The sequence below is a fragment of the Dipodomys merriami genome, unplaced genomic scaffold (assembly GCF_024711535.1).
Source record: "Dipodomys merriami isolate MVZ:Mamm:240054 unplaced genomic scaffold, mDipMer1.0.p SCAF_14, whole genome shotgun sequence".
Taxonomy (NCBI): Eukaryota; Metazoa; Chordata; class Mammalia; order Rodentia; family Heteromyidae; genus Dipodomys; species Dipodomys merriami.
Window position 1 is genome coordinate 39,300,597 of NW_027202715.1, and position 16,484 is coordinate 39,317,080.

The window sequence follows — 16,484 nt, forward strand, 5'->3', positions numbered from 1 at the left end:
TTCCCCACTGTCAAACCCTGGATATTTCACAAGCATGAAGGAAGGAAGGACCCAGAGTCTGAAGAGAACACCAGCACGGCCTCCAGGAGAACAAGGAGGTTTAGAAAGGGTGGCAATGGCAGCATGCCCAGTGTGGCCTTTGGTTCTCCCCAGCAGCCCTGGACCCTGGACCCAGGTCCTGCAGACCTGGGCAGCCACAGCCATCATCTGGGAGAGCAAACAGGATCAGGTGGCAAGGCTGGGCCTATCAGAGTCTCTGGGGCTGCACAAAGACTCACCATTTCTGGGCTGCTTCTTCTAGAGCAGTTCATAGGCAGTCTTTTGACACAGGAAACAGAGATCAATACTGGTCCCCCACCATGATGTGGTGATGGTGTTGGGAGCAGCCAATGGCAGCTATGTAAGTGACCACATGGTGGTACCTTGACGACCCCAGCAGTTATGATTGGCCACATCAGAACCATGCCAGCAGTTGGCCAGTCCACCTGAGTGTGGGATACCACCCACCCAGCATGCCTTGCTTAGAGTTGTCTAAGCTGAGACACCAAGGGAGGAGTATCCCTGCCCCAGTCCTTCACCTGACCCGGTGTTTTCCCAAAGGACACGGAAGCAGAGCAGGGGTCAGCTTCTCCATCTGAGGGACATGCCGTCAGGAATCTGACTCACTGGCTTCATTCATCCCACTCCCTGCTGGGAGTGCCAGCTGAATCGCAAACCCTCAGCATTTGCACAGCTCAATCCAGACCCTGGCAGCTCTCTGCTATCCATCACAGCCTAGGACCCTGCTCAGAGCTTCTCCTGGCCCAGCCTTCTCCCTGATTCATGCCTGAGTCCTGGCTCCTCTCAGCTTTGCCAGGTGAACCAGGCCCCTCCTGCTACTCTGCATCCAGCCCAGCGTTTACTCCCATGTTAAGCTATTGGTTTGCACAGGGAGGAGGTAGATGCTGGATCCCCAGGCTACATGTAGATGATCCAAAATATGGCAGGAAATGCAAATCAGAACTGCATCAAGGGCTGGGCCTAGTGACCCACACCTGTGATTTAACCATTAAGGAGTTGGGGGCAGGAGTCTGAGGTAAGTCTGGGCTACACAGAGAAGCCCTGCCTCAAAAAAAAACAAACCCCAGGTCTGGGAAGGTGTCTCATACATGCATGAGGCCCTGGGTTCGATTCCTCAGCACCACCTAAGCAGAAAAAGCCGGAAGTGGTGCTGTGGCTCAAGTGGTAGAGAGCTAGCCTTGAGCTGAAGAACTCAAAATACTTCCTGCCTCTACCTCCTAAATAGCCGAGATTACAGACAGTGCCACTATACCTTTCTATTACAGAAAGGACAACAACTTTCATCAGACCTCCTGATGAAAGTCTATACCTCTACCTATCAAATCCTCTTGCCAGATCAAACCTGAACCGAGACTCAAGCTCCTGGATCCAATGTTTAATCTGTTAAAGACATAAGGAAACTAGAGGACCAAGTCCAGGCTGTGGAAAACCCCATAGTGAGTGTCACAATGTCTTTAACAAGTAAATGACTAGGACAAAAGGAGACAGATAGCATGTCTTGAAATGAAATGTTCCCCCAGGCCATGTTCATGTGCTGTGACACTAGGTCTCCAGCTGGAGGTGCTATTTAGGGAGAAGGTGGAGACCAAGGCTGTGGGGTCAGGCTGGAGGAAATGGATCACTAGAGTGGTATCTTGTCCTTGGCCTCTCCCTCCCTCCCTCTCTCTGTCTTTCTCTCCCCACCCCCACTGCTGTCCACCAGATATCCCTACACCATGATGAACAGCCTGAGCACATGGACTGAAATATAAACCTAGGGATAAAAAAAAAATCACTCAAGGGACACATCAACTAGTATTAGCAGTCATTGCAGAGGGCTTATTAAATCCCGACGCATCAACCTTCAAACACTAGCTATTTGATGAGATCAAGGAATTAATTTTAAGCTTTTAGCCGTAGTAATGTTGTTGTTGTTTGTTTATCTTGAAGTGCAAGACATGGAACCCAGGACCTCACACATGTTGGGCAAGTGCTCTACCACTGAGCTATGCCCCAAGTACCCATTTGTATTGTTAAAGAATCCTTGCCTAGGAGCTGGGAAGGTGGCTTAGTGGTAGAGCGCTTGCCTTGCATGCATGAGGCCCTGGGTTCAATTCCCCAGCACCACATAAGCAAAAAGAAAAAAAGCCTGAAGTGGCACTGTGGCTCAAGTGGTAGAGTGCTAGCCTTGAGCTGAAGAGCTGAGACAGCACCCAGGCCCAGAGTTCAGGCCCCACAACCGGATCTCCCCCCCACCAAAAAAAGAATCCTTGCCTATTAGAGATGAGGTTAAAGATAAATAGATACAAATGATGTCTGGGATTTACTTCAAAATACTAAGTGAAGGGCAAGGTACCAGTGGCTCATACTTGTAATCCTAGCTACTCAGAGGGCTGAAATCTTAGGATCACAGTTTGAAACCAGCCGAGACAGAAAAGTCTATGATACTTTTATCTCCAATACCAATAAGCCAGAAGTGGAGCTATAGGCTCAAGTGGCAAAGTGCTAGCCTTGAGCACAAAAGCTCAGGAACAGTGCCTAGGCCAACAAAACAAAACAAAACAATGGAGTGAAACTGGGCACTGATGGCTCACACCTGTAATCCTAGGCACTCAGGAGGTTGAGATTTGAGGATCATGGTTTTAAGCCAGTCTGGGCAAAAAAAGTCCATGAGATTCTTATCTCCAATTAACCAGTAAAAAGACAAAAGTAGAGGTATGTTTGGTTCAAATGGTAGAGCACCTGCCTTGAGTGGAAACACTAAGGGGCAGGCAGCACCTACGCCCTGAGTTCAATATCCAGTATTCACACACACACACACACACACACACACACACACACACACACACACACACACACACACACTGAGTGGCATAGAAGAGGGGGAGGCAGAAATAAGACAAGACTGACTGGAAGGCAAAGCCGGGAGTAGTTATTTGTGGACTCACTTTACTACTTTTAATATGCTTGCAATTTTCCATAATCAAGAATTCTGACAAATTACTAGATTTGTTACTTTCTAGCTTTTCATTTCCATCATCAGTATTATTACTATATTTCATCTGACTTGCCATCGTCAATGGCAAGATGCATTATTACTTTATGAGCTCTGAGGGATGAGTTGAATGCTACCAATGAGCGGTACTATCCATTCCAGCAGACGTCCTAATTTCAGAGCTGTTTACATGGGATGTTATGTCTTAGAATCAATCAATGAGCTACATTAGTAACACTGTCATCATTATTAGCCATAACTGACTAGCATTTTGGAAACATTTTTGACAAACTAAACTCTGTACAAACATTTCCTTTAATATCATGACAACTCCTCATTTCCTGAATAAATAAAAAGGAGACTCAGAGAAGCAAGTGAATGTGCCCAAAGTCCCGCTGCAGGAAGGGAGGGAGGGAAGGAGGGAAGAGGAGAGAAGGAGGAGACTCACAGGGTCTGGATGGCCCGCAGGGAGGTGAACGTGCCCTTGGCAAGACTCTGGATCTTGTTGTCATACAGGGAGAGGAGCGAGAGGTTTTGCAGGTCCTGGAAGGCATCGGGTCGGATGCAGTTGATCTTGTTGGCGTTCAGGAGCCTGTGGGCAAAGCCAGGGCCAGGAGCTGAGGGGAAGGGGAGAGGCAGGGACAGGACCCCTCACACATCCTGGCACCTCCCTGGCCTTGTGTGCGCCAGTGATCTCAGGGAGGAGCCCATGGAACAGGTCACTTCTTCACACAGAGAGGCCACCTGCTTCTTCCTCTCAGGAATGGCTAGAGATGTCACTAAGATTCTAGGAGCACACAGGGGTCCAGCTCACCCTTCCAAACGCAGTTTTAGGGGCTCCTCTTTCTTAGTCCCTAGGGGCTAGGCAAGAGTGTTTGGATTGGGTGATTCCTGCTTCTAAGGGAGAATCCTTGCCTGAATGCTTGAGCTGGTCTGGGTGACTTACTGCAGGAGACATCTCTGTGCCCAGCATGCTGGGCACCCCAGGATTGTAGGCTGTGCCTCAGGAACTTCTGGGCTTTGGCATCCTATGAGTAGCCCTGAGCCTGCCTCTACTTCCTAGTTAGACCTCTGAAGTTCTAGGGCCTTGTGGCACAACTTTCGTGGCCTATCTTCCTGGCTCCTAGCTCAAGTAAGCCTTGTACCCCAAAGATACTGAAAGGAAGATGGGGAGCAGAAGAATGAAGATCCCACCCAAAGACCTCCTGGGACAGGTCCTTACAGGAGTTGTAAGGTGTACAGGCCTCCAAACACACCACGAGGCAGGTCTGTGATCTTGTTCCCATAGAGGACCCTGGAGAAAAGGTGGCAGAAAGAAAAGGTCAGGGGGCAGCCTACCTGGAGACCCCACAACACAGGGACCACTCCACGGAGACCCAGCATCCTAGCCTGTGTACTTGCTACAGGTTCTTGCCAGCAGGTGGTGCTAATGTGTCTTCAGGAAGGCAGCCTGGTCCCAGGCTGCACAGAAGCCACCTCTGGGCTGGAGGACAGTTGCAGAAGGGCCCTGCCCCTTGCACTGGAACCCTATAGAAGCCTGCAGACAGCCCGTCTAGGGAGCCTGATGGGAAATTAATCTGGTCCAGGATCCAAAACAGGAAGAGGAAGTCCCATAAACAGGATCAATATTGTCAGAGAATTTATAGGGGAAAAAAATAGAATGGCAGATTGCATGTGAAATAGAAATCTAAGCAGTGAGATTGCAAGACACACACACACACACACACACACACACACACACACACACACACTTTGGTATTTGCAAAGTTTTCTGCACTGAACATGAAATAATTCTATACATAATTAGAAAAAATAGCAAAATTAAAAAAACAACAACAACAAAAACAACCACTGCAAACAGGGCACAGTGAGCCAGTGGCTCATGCCTGTAATCCTAGCTACTCAGGAGGCTGACACCTGAGGATCATGGTTCAAGCCAGCCCAGCAGGAAAGTCCGTGAGACTCTTATCTCCAGTTAACCACCAGAAAACCAGAAGTGGTGCTGTGGCTCAAGTAGTAGAGTTCTTGCCTTGAGCTGAAGAGCTGAAGGACAGCACCCAGGCCCAGAGTTCAAGTCCCATGACAGACAAAAAAAAAGACTTGTGCAAGGAATAGGTTCAGGCAAGACTTGTGCAAGGATTAGTTCAGGCAAGACTTGTGCAAGGAATAGGTTCGGGCAGACAGTGAAAACATCAGAGGGGCTGGGGAAGAAGAGTGTATTCTATTCCCAGTGTCATAATCAGCCTCCATTCGTTGGAATAAAAGTCCTGTATGCTGTTTCTTTACACATGGCTTCAAGATTTGTTTTAGGGGCTGGGAAGGTGGCTCAGTGGTAGAGCGCTTGCCTTGCATGCTCGAGGCCCTGGGTTCGATTCCTTAGCACCACATAAGCAAAAAAAGAAAAAAGCCGGAAGTGGCGCTCTGGTTCAAGTGGTAGAGCGCTATCCTTGAGCTGAAGAGCTGAGGGACAGCGCCCAGGCCCAGAGTTCAGTCCCCACGACTGGACCAAAAAAAAAAAGATTTGTTTTAGAAAAGGGCCCATCAGGAGCAAAGGTCCCATGGCAGGATCCATGTTGGCCCATATGGAGTGTTCCAAAGGCCAGTGAGGTTGGTGTGGGGTAAACAAATGGTACAGTAGCTTGGCTTTTATGCAGCAAGCATCAGGAAGCCTTTCAGAGATGCTGTGTAATCTGTGTTTCTGTGTAAAGAATAAAATGGAGGAGGGAGCAGGAGTTGAGTCAGGGAAACAAGGTCAGGGCTGACATAGGTGAACATAGATGCTGATATTTGCTGACATAATCTCACCATGCAGATTCTTGTGCCTCAGCAATTGGCTGTGACCAGCTACTTAAGAGTGATAGAAACCCACATAAACAGGTTATTGTCCCCCTCTTATCCCTTCAGACTGGCACAATCCAAGGGAAGAAAATCATTTTCACATCTTGGAGGAAGATGTGAATACATTCTGGCAGGCTACCTCTAAGATCAGGTCTTCTCAGCCAATGATAGAGATTCATGATCAGGCTGTGAACAGCTGTGTAGGTTGTACACTGCTGAATTTCAGGGTCACCATTCGTAGCTGGTCTCACTGTCTACCTTAAACTCTACTCCAAGAGAAGAAGTCTTATGTAGAGGGCAGAAGAGCTGGTGGCTTGCTGTATTCCCAAGGGTGTGTGTGTGTGTGGGGGGGTGGCACCCTGTTCTACTTGCCAGGCCTCTAGTATATGCAGTCACAGATTAGAGCAGCTGGAAACACTTGTTCCTATTAGAAACACATGGCTCCTTCCACAGGGATCCTGTTTGCCTGCTGGGCATCCTGGCTAGACAAAGTGTGCAAACCTGGGGTGCAAGCACCTTCACCAGAGGTGGAGGAAAGCACTGTCTCCTTACCACCAGCACATTTGGGATAAAAATAACAAGGGGTGGCAGGTGTTGTATCTGGAGCTGGTGGTTACTGCCCTATAGGTGACTGGGGAAGGCCTCTCCAGGGCCAAGATGACAGCCCCAAGGAATTCTGGGGAAATCCCTACCATGGTGGAGAGAGCATCTCCGTTGTCAGGGCAACGGCCCTGCCTAGGTTTCCTGCACTCCGCCCTTGATTCTCTCATTCCTTTCACTCTGCAGAGGGCACACCACGAGGAGGGGGCACTGGGCATGGCAGCCCTACTACTCACAGTGAGTTCAAGGAGCGGAGGCCATGGAAGGCATCAGGTGCAATCTCGGCTATCTGGTTGTTGCTCAGGTCTCTGCAAGGGAAAAAGAGAAAGGGGAGCTGAATCCTTCAGCCCCTCACAGCCATCTGCTCCCCTCTCTATCCCAGCTGGGGAGCAGGGCATGAGGTTATTTGAAAGGAGAAAGGCAGGGGCCAGTTCCCCTTGCAGTGGAAAGCCCCAGGTGCCTGGGACACACTTATATGGGAGGGTGCCCTATCTCCTCTTTAGCTCCCTAATTGCTCCTATACTTACTCAAACTGACACAGGAGGGTGACAAGCCTAGCAAGAGCCAGACTTGGGATCGGTGCCCTTTCCAGGCCTCCCCACAACCCCACAAGGCAATAGCATCATCGAGGTCCCCAGCCTCAGACCACAGCTTCAGAAGCGGGAAGGCCGGTCCAGGCCCCTGCATCTCATGCAGCTCCTGGAGAAGCAGAGGAAGGCACTCACATCCTGCGCAGCTTTCTGTAGGGAGAGAAGGCTCCAGGGGGGATGGACTTGATCCCGTTGAGCTCCAGACGGCTGCAGAGAATGTCAGGACAGAGAAATAGCACAAGGGCCCAGGTCACCTGGCCTGCCGCAGGTTTGTTAGGCTCACCAGCCAAACACAAGGCTCGAGTCCCTCTGAGCCCTGCTCTGTTCCCCTCTGCCTCCTAGGAGGCAGACAGGCCCCTCTGAAAGGAGCCCCATTTCCCCAGTTCCCAAGATCAAAAGGGGCCCACCAAGGTGCTAATGCTGAGAAAGCCAGACTAGCAGGCCCACATGGCTGGGCTGCACAGATGGACCTCTGAGGAAGTCCCTCCCCCCTCCTCCTCTTCCCCCCCCCTAGAGTCTCCAAGCCTCTAGCAAGCATCTTCTCCATTCATCACTGAGGGTCCTGGGTCAGCGCAGCCAAAGCAGCCCAGGGCCAGTGCACTCACATCTCCGTCATGGTCTCGGGCAGGTTGGCAGGGATGGCAGTGAGGCCTTTACCACGGCAATCCACGATGCCATTGCTACAGGCACACATGGCCGGGCAGGAGCCGGAGGAGAGGGTGCAGGTGGCCACACGCCCTGCCTCTCCCTGACCTGCAGAAACAGCCAGGTGTGCCACGTCAGCACCTCCCTCCCCGGCCGGGGAGATGGGCAAGGGTGGGGGCTTGGAGGAGGATGAACCAGAGGGGTTCACCAGGGGGCAGACATGAGAGATGGAACTTCGATGTAACTCCGTGGGCACCTGGCACCCAGCAGGCCTCAGGCAGGTGTGTGCCCGCGTGCAAGGCATGTGCTAGCAAACCCTGGCCTAGAATCTTGAAGGAAGCTCTAGGCTTCATCTGTGTCACCCCTGGGGCCTGGCATTGACTGAAGGCACTACAGACTCTCACAGGTTCTGGAGGCTGCCTGTGTGTGGCTTCTTTCAGACCTTTCTGGCTATAGTATGGAGCCCAAATCAGACAAGGAGGGACTCATCAGGACCTCAAGTGGAAGAGGAAAGGGCCAGGCTAAGGGGTCTAGCTCCCCAGAAGATACAACAGAGAGCCCAGTGCAGCAGCCTGCCAAGGCGGGGGAGGTGAGGCACTGGAGAGAGGAAGAGGTGCTGGGGGGGGGGGGAAGAGGCTGGAGGAAATGGGGAAGAGGGGAGATGTCAGAAGGAGAGAGTGTAAAGAAGAAGCAAAAGGGATGTCCGGAAGGGGAGAGGAGAGGAGACAGGAGGGGGGGTCAAAAGGGACAGTGAGAACAGAAGGTGAAAGATTGGGTAGGGGTTGATCAGAAAAGAGAAGGTATAAATATGTGTTGGGCAGAGGAGCAGCAATGGACAGGACAAAAGGCTGTGGGCAAAGCCGGTGGCTCACACCTCTAATTCTAGCTGTTCAGGAAGCTGAGATCTGAGGATCGTGGTTCAAAGCCAGCTGGGGCAGGAAAGACTGTGAGACTCTTATCTCCAATTAACCAGCAAAAAGCCACAAGTGGAGCTTTGGCTCAAGTGGGAGAGAGCCAGCCTTGAGCAAAAGAGCAAAAGGACAGTGCCCAGGCCCAGTACCAGGACTCTTTCTCTCTCTCCCTCTCACGTATGCACTCATGCACACACACACACACACACACACACACACACACACACACACACACACACACACACACACACACACACACACGCAGAGGCTATGAGCAGGTAGGTGAAGGCTGGGTGGGGCTTGCACCCACCTGAGCAGCTGAACTCACTCTTCTGGACCTCAGCTACATTGAGGCCCCGCAGGCTGGCGGGCCCTGAGCACTGGGTGAAGAGCCCAATGCTTGGCCTCTGTCTTAGCCACTGTGAGAGCCAGGCCAGGTGGCAGTCGCAGAACAGGTGATTGGAGTGCAGGCGGCTGCAGGAAGACAGGGGACTCACCACCCACCTGGACCCTACCCTAGCCCAACAGTGAGCTCCTGCTGCCTGGCCCAGGCCAGGGACCAAGCCCCGGTGTGCCCCCATGCCATCCACACCAGTTAGCTGTGCAGCTCAGCCCCAACTTGAAGGCAACCTGCAGCAATGAGAAGCCCCCCACGGCTCCTTCTGGGGAAGGGGAGCATTCTTTGCAGGAATTCATCTCACCCAGCTCACACAGAACCCGCCCCCCAATCACTCCAGTCACTCTGGACTGAGGAGGTGGACACGCTGTCCCCGGTGCGAAGCCCTCACCTCCTTCCCACCCACCCCCGGTGCTTCCCCGCTGCCCTGCAACAGACTCACAAGGTCCGGAGCTTGGGCATGTGGTTGAAGCTGGACACAGGAATGGTGGTGATGTTGTTGTTGTTCAGGGTCCTGAGAGGGAGGAAGTGCAGCCATTTAGTACCTGCGCAGCAGGACAGAGTCATGGGGCCGGGCCTCTGTTAAGAACAGGGAAGCCCTCACACCAGGTACCATGGCCCATGGAGAGGAAGCCATGAAGAGGGTCTTCCAGGGGGACCAGTCTTGGGGTGGGCATGAAGGGGCTACCCCAAAAAGCATAAGACACGGACCTCCCCCCACCCCCACCACCAGACAGGGAAAGCTGCGAGCGTGGACAGTGACGGAGTGCTCCATGCTCTCAGGTCCTGAAGGACAGAGAGCAAGCAGGGGGAGCAAGCAGCTCATGAGCTGATGCACCCCGGACCCAGGCCTAGCTACTCAGAGGAAATGGCAGGAAGGGGCTGGCATCCAATCTTCCTATCAGACACTCTGCAGCACGGGGCTTCACCCTAAGCGGGTGAAACGTATCAGCTCTCAGTTGCCAGGGTGACCTTGGAGGCTGTCACCCCGATCTTCAAGACTAGTGCACCCCGGCTCCAGCTGCAGGGGTGCCCAGCCGTGCCCTGCCTCTGCCAGGCTCTTCACAGCCCTTTCATCTCCCTGGGTTTTACTTACAACACCTCCAGCCCCCGCAGGGCACGGAAGGCCCCTTCCTCGATACAGCTAATCTGGTTCTTGTCCAGCTGTCTGTAAAGCAGAGAGTGGGGGACTTTAGATGAGAGGTACACAGTGTCTGAGCATTCAGATAGAGCACTCCATTATTATTATTTTTTTGTGTGGTGGGGAGGTCCGGTTGTGGGGCCTGAACTCTGGACCTGAGCGCTGTCCCTCAGCTCTTCAGCTCAAGGCTAGCACTCTACCACTTGAGCCACAGCGCCACTTCCGGCTTTTTCCCCCCTGCTTATGTGGTGCTGAGGAATTGAACCCAGGGTCTCATGCATGCAAGGCAAGCACTCTACCACTGAGCCACCTTCCCAGCCCCAGAGCACTCCATTATTTTTTAAAGTGAGGCATGACTCCAATCATTTGTTAGGCCCACACCTCCATCCAAATAGTAAATATTAATAAAAAGTTGATTTCTTATTTTCAGTTCAAGTAATAGAAATAAAAGTTATATTCTTTTTTTTTCTTTTTGTCATCCATCAGTTGTAGGGCTTGAACTCGGGGCCTAAAGCTGTCCCTGAGCTTTTCTGCTCAAGGATATCATTCTACCACTTTGAGCCACAGCTCCATTTCTAGTTTTCTGGTGGTCAGTTGGAGATAAGAGTCTCAGGGACTTTCCTACTTTGGCTGTCTAGGAACCTCAATCCTCAGATCCTCAGATCCTCAAATTAGGCTCCTGAGTAGTTAGGATTATAGGCATGAGCCACTAGTGCCAGCCAAAAGTTATATTCTTGTTTCTACACTTGCATGTACCCTGGGGAGCAGGTGACCTCTCCCCCATACTTTTGGGGACCACCTAGAGGGTACTGGCAGCTGAAAAATGAAGAGTAACAGTGAAGCCATGGCAAACAGAGCCTGCAGGTGAGTTTCCTTCAAGTGCCAAGCAAGATTGACTAGTACTGGCTACCTGGAGTGTTGCTCTGTGGAGGAATGTGGTGATAGATTACCAATGCCTGCCTCAGTCATGGGAAGGGTGTGTGTGGCAAGCATGCCAGGCATTTGCTATGCTTATGGACCTTGGGGAGATGATAAATTTGGATCAAAATAAACTTAAATAATAACAATAATCCATTACATTTAAATAGCATTTGACAAAATGTATATAGTACCCTATCTCATTTAAACCTCAGAACAAGCTTATGAGAAAACAGGCAGCTCATTATTTGCTGCAGCTTATGCAAATGTGACTGTAAAAGATTCAACCCAGCTCCTACTCAGAGGTGAGCAAGGAACTGGGGAGCATTGGTACCTCCACACAGAACTGAACCTGTGAGCTGCCTGTGCTCTCCAGAATGTTCTAGAAGCCTGTGCAAGGGCCCACCATCTCAGAGCTCAGGCTGGCTCCTTGGAAGCCTGGACCACACAACCCAGGGAGTTAGACCCCCGTATACTGCCAGGGTGGCCGCAGACCCTTGTATCCTGCTTCCTTCCCAGGCTTATACTCACAGATTTTTGAGGTCAGTGGCTCCCCGGAAAGCCTTCCTGGGGATGGCCTGGATGGCATTCTCACTTAGGTCCCTGAGAGAACAAAGCAGAAGAGAGGAAAATGATCAGGAGACAGATGCTTCCAGAGACCCACGGTGGGCTTTACAGTGGCCACATGCTGCACCTGGGAGGAGCCCTTGTACACCCTTGTACACAGTGCTCGTTCAGTGAGCACTTGTTGAGAGATGGATGGATGGATCGGTGGGTGAATGAATTATGAGGCTGTCCCAAAGGGAGCATCCTCTCAGCTCCTTCTCCTCTGGCCAGAGGGCTGCAGCTGGAAGGAGAAAGCCAGGAAGCGGAGACCAGTCCCACCAGGGCCCACACAGCCGGTGGAGTCGGCCCCAGCTGGCTTCTCTACCCCAACTGCATAAAAAAAAAAATCCCTAAGCCACAACCGCCCGGCTGCCCACACAGACTGAGTAGATGTCTACTGTTCTTTCAAGCCATCATGCCTTTGTTTTTGTTTGGGGGTGCTGCAGATGGAATCCAAGCTCAGCCAGCACTCTCTCACAGAGCCAAAGCCCCCCACTCTGAAGCCACTGTGTTTTGCAGTGATCAGTTGTAAACCACGGATGACCGAGTAAGGAATGCTTATTTGGTGGCCATTCAGGATGTCGACTGCAGGAAGTGAGAAGCCCTGAGAGCTTCTGAGGACAGGGAGACGAGCTGAAAATGGACAGATGTCATGCAGCTACGACAGTACTAGAGACTTGACCTTTCCACATTGGCTGTGGGGTCTTGTTTCCTCATTTGTCAAATGCATGAGGCTAGACCAGAAGGTTTCTAAGTCACCCCCACCACCACACGTGCCCCTTGCAGACTACTCAGAGTCACATGCTGTAGTCTGAATGTGTATATACCATCCCTGGATTCCTGGGTCGAAGCCTAGTCACCACATAATGGTGCTAGCCCGTGGCCTTCCAAGGAAAGTAGTACACCAGAGCCCCATGTGTAGGATCATCTCCCTGCTAATATGAAGAGAGACCATTGGACACATCAAGGTATCATTGGTGAATCAGAAAGTGGGTCCTCTCCAAACCCCAACTCTTCTAGCACCTTCAGGATGCAATCTCCATGCCCAGTATGGTGAGGAATAAGGCTTTTTGTTTGTTTGTATTTATGTGGTCTTTTTTTTCCAGTCCTAGAGTTGAACTCTGGGCCTGGACTCTGTCACTGAGCTTTTGTGCTCGAATACTGCTCTACCACTTGAGCCACAACTCCACTTCCAGCTCTTTTTTAATGATCAATTGGCAATAAGAGTCACATGGACTTTTCTGCCCGAGCTAGCTTTGAACCATGATCCTCAGATCTCAGCCTCCTGAGTAGCTAGGATGACAGGCGTGAGCCGCCAGGATCCAGTCTATGTATGTAACTTTAAAAAGGTTATCTGTACGTAGTTGTACAAAAGCATTTCAATTCAATGTGTCAGTTTATGAATACAATGCATCTTTGATCAATGGGACAAATAAGTGTTTGTGGTTTACCAGGCAGCCAGCCTATGGTGTTATATTACAGCCACTTGAACAGACTCGGACACATATTATGTCAGGTGCTCTTGCAGGCACTTTCTATCCTGGGAGGAGGTGAGGAGGGTGGTGATGTTACCATCTGAGAGGGAAGGTGAAAACTGGACAGAGCAGCAGGGACAGGGGAAAGCCTGTCACAGGGGAACGACAAGGGAGCGTGAACGTCCAGGAGAAAGTGGGGATGTACAGGGAATGAGACCTCCAGGGGTCTCACGCCAGCCCCAGCCAGCATCCACCCTCGGGCTGAGCCTGGGAGGGAATTCTGTGTACCACTCACATCCATTATTCTACTTAATCTTCACCACAACCCTGCCAGGAAGGATTTTTATTTGTATTGATTAGTCTATTGATCAAGACCCAACTTGTTCCATAAAGGCTTTAAGGTGGTTTGCGGGGATTTACGAAACAGCAAGAGAGCAGGAGGGGGAAATGGGATGAAAGGAAGAAAAATCAATGGTGGGTGCTCAGAACATGTGGACCACATGACCACACATGGCCAGCCACGTAGAGTGAGGCCCTGAGCCCCCTGAGCCCTCTGCAAGCCAGCAACGGGGGGAACTGGCCAGTTAGCAGCATCTACCAGACACACATCGTTTCAGAGGATCCGTTTCTCAGAAGCACAGCTCAGATGAGGCAAGAATTTTCCCAAGAGCCTTTATGAAAAAAAATGACAGTGTGGTCTAATCAATAATTAGATCCTTATAATAAATGGGTTTCAAGTGCCTGTTTCTTATAATAGCATTGCACCAAAGTGTAGGTCAGGAAAAGCAATTGCATAAGTCCTCACACTAGGAACTAAGTGTAACAGAGGGTAGGGAGAGGTAGATAAGAGCACAGTTGGGGCTGGGTGAGGCTTGACAGAACTCAGCACAATGGGTATGGTGGAAAGACACTGGGATAGACCAGAGGGATGTGTTCTGATGGCTCTGCAGATGTTACTCTGGGGTACCAATGATTACCAAGGAAAGACAAGACCCCTTAGGCAGGTAAGCATGCAGGGTGGGACACCAGGAGCTAATGGGTAAGATGAGAGTCCTGGGTGGGTAGGAGCTGACCTCACTGGGTAAGTTCATGCCAACCCTGGCCAGGCAGCCCCAAGCAGGAAGTTTCTCTCTCTCCTGCTTCAGGTGATTAAAGGAAACAATTTGCAACTCCAGAACATCTAGCCCCACCCCCTGAACAAAGGAAAACAAAGCAGGCCTTAGAAATTTCAGGAACATGCATTAGTGAAGTGCATGGTGGAAAGACCCTGAACTTGCAGCAAGAAGAATTTAGTTGAATTCCTATTTCTGCCATGGCCCAGACACTGGCTGAAGAGCCCTGTTTATATCAGGGACTCCAGTTAGCAAATAGGAAACACTGGCTTTTGTCCCTCCTTCCCTTACGGCTTCTTGGTTGCGTCCAGAGGGACCACTAGGGGGCGCCAGAAGCCTTCCCAGGACATGAGCTCAACCTCATTCCCACACCCAAGGCTGTCCGCTTCCTGCGGGGCCCATCCTTGTCTCCTCTTTGCCAAACCTGACTGAAATTAAGTCGCCAGTCTCCCTTTGCTGCTGGTCTGCACAGAAACCCACAAAGCACCAAGTGCACCTTTCCCGGCTCACCGTTCTCCACCCTCAGCCACCTCCATCTCCCCAAGCCTTCATTTTTATCCCCTCCTCCCATGATGACCTGACACAGGCCCACAAGTGAGGAGAATGGCTCCGGGTTTGTGGGGACAGAAAGGACAGCCCAGAACAGGAGGGGACCAGATCAAACTCAGAAAAGTTTGACCTGACAGGAGGAAGATAGAGGATACAGAGTCCTAGGCAGACAGTTCAGAAAAGAGGTCACAGGCAGGACAGTGAAAAGAGTAAGGACAATGCCACACTATATGTCACAGTAGAGACTTGAGCTCAGCAAGCTACGTGTGTCATGTCTTGAGCAAGTCATCTTCTCATGGCTCGGTTTTCTCCTCTGCAGAATGGAATGGAGACCTGAATTCTACCTATGACACTTTTCCAGTTCCAGAACACTCTTGCCACAGGGCCTTTGCCTGGACTCTACTTCCTTCATTTGCTACCCAGCAAACTCCTATTCACCTTCATATCTCAGTCCTTAGACACCTCCCCTAATCCCTAACTGCTCCCTTTCCTATTGGTTCTAGAAACCCCTGTTTTCCATTTTAGCACCAATCCAAGATTATAGTGAAATACATGTGTGCTGAGTGTAATGTCCATCGCCTGCTCCAGATCACAATCTCCCGAAGACAATCTCTTTTTCTCCCCTCAGCTCTGGGGGCATTGCACATTTTGTATCCCAGGGACTCGGTAATTTTTTTTCTTTTCCTTTTTTATTGTCAAGGTGATATACAGAGGGGTTACGGTTACATAAGTAAGATAAGTACATTTCTTGTCACACTTGTGCCCCCTTCCTTCATTTGTCTCATTTTCCCTCCAGCCCACCCTCGCTCCCACCCCCTCCCCGGGCTCAGTGATTTTGAACTGAATTGAACTCCAGCAGCTCCATATAGGATTCTCCTGCCTCAATCTCTCTGCAACTTTCTGACCAGAACGAGGGGTTAGAGACCAGGCCACATGTGGAGAAAAGAAGGCAAGGCTTGGAACAGACGACAGCTCTGCGTGGCAGGAGGCCACCGCACATTACCTGTGCCCACAGGCTCCCAGCACCTGCTCTGCCAGACAGGGCTGAGGAGCACAGGATGAAGGCCATGAAGAGGGAGGGAAGCGCTGAACTAGCACTTGAGACTGTGGATCATATCACAGTGACCCTACTTCTTTCCTCCCTGAATTCTGACAAAATACCCTGGGGAGGGGGTGCCCCAGAACGGGGGTTGGGCAGCCACTGAGGCGGGTGAGTAACTGTCCTGGGACCTCCCAGGGAAGAGAAGGAGCTGGAGTACCGGAGAGCCCACTCCTGGGGATGTGAGGGGCTGTAAAGACCCCGCCTTGCCTGGCCAGAACCCCTATCACCCAAAGCCAAGGGCTTTGCCAACAGCAGCTTCCACTGAGTGCCGAGTGTCCTGGGACCCCTGCCAACCTCCTTCCCCTGCAGATAAGGGACAGCCAGCCCCTCCCTGACTTGGAACTGTCCTAGATATCCTGCTCCGGGTCCCTCTCTTGCACACCCCACAGCTATGAGGGTGAATAGGAGTTTGCTGGGGGCTGAGGCCAGGACCCCATGTTCTTGCTGCTAATCTCCTTCATGTAACCTGACAGGTCACTGCTGCAGCCCAGCCTCTACAGGGATCAGTGGGGCTCCGCTGGGACTCCTGCTCGGCTCTTGCCAAGGCTGGACTCAGCTCTGCCTTC

At 51.3% G+C, this 16,484-nt stretch overlaps 1 protein-coding gene across 1 annotated transcript in view; it reads right to left on the reverse strand.

The window, feature by feature from the left end:
- LOC138826176 (slit homolog 1 protein) overlaps positions 1–16,484 on the reverse strand; it is a 148,113-nt gene that overhangs the window by 40,159 nt on the left and 91,470 nt on the right. The window contains exons 5-13 of the mRNA XM_070021325.1: positions 11,606–11,677; positions 10,112–10,183; positions 9,458–9,529; positions 8,929–9,092; positions 7,668–7,815; positions 7,198–7,269; positions 6,709–6,780; positions 4,257–4,328; positions 3,483–3,626 (exon numbers count right to left, since the gene is read on the reverse strand). Of these exons, the coding sequence (XP_069877426.1) occupies positions 3,483–3,626; positions 4,257–4,328; positions 6,709–6,780; positions 7,198–7,269; positions 7,668–7,815; positions 8,929–9,092; positions 9,458–9,529; positions 10,112–10,183; positions 11,606–11,677 (888 nt within the window). The remainder of the gene's footprint in view (positions 1–3,482; positions 3,627–4,256; positions 4,329–6,708; positions 6,781–7,197; positions 7,270–7,667; positions 7,816–8,928; positions 9,093–9,457; positions 9,530–10,111; positions 10,184–11,605; positions 11,678–16,484) is intronic.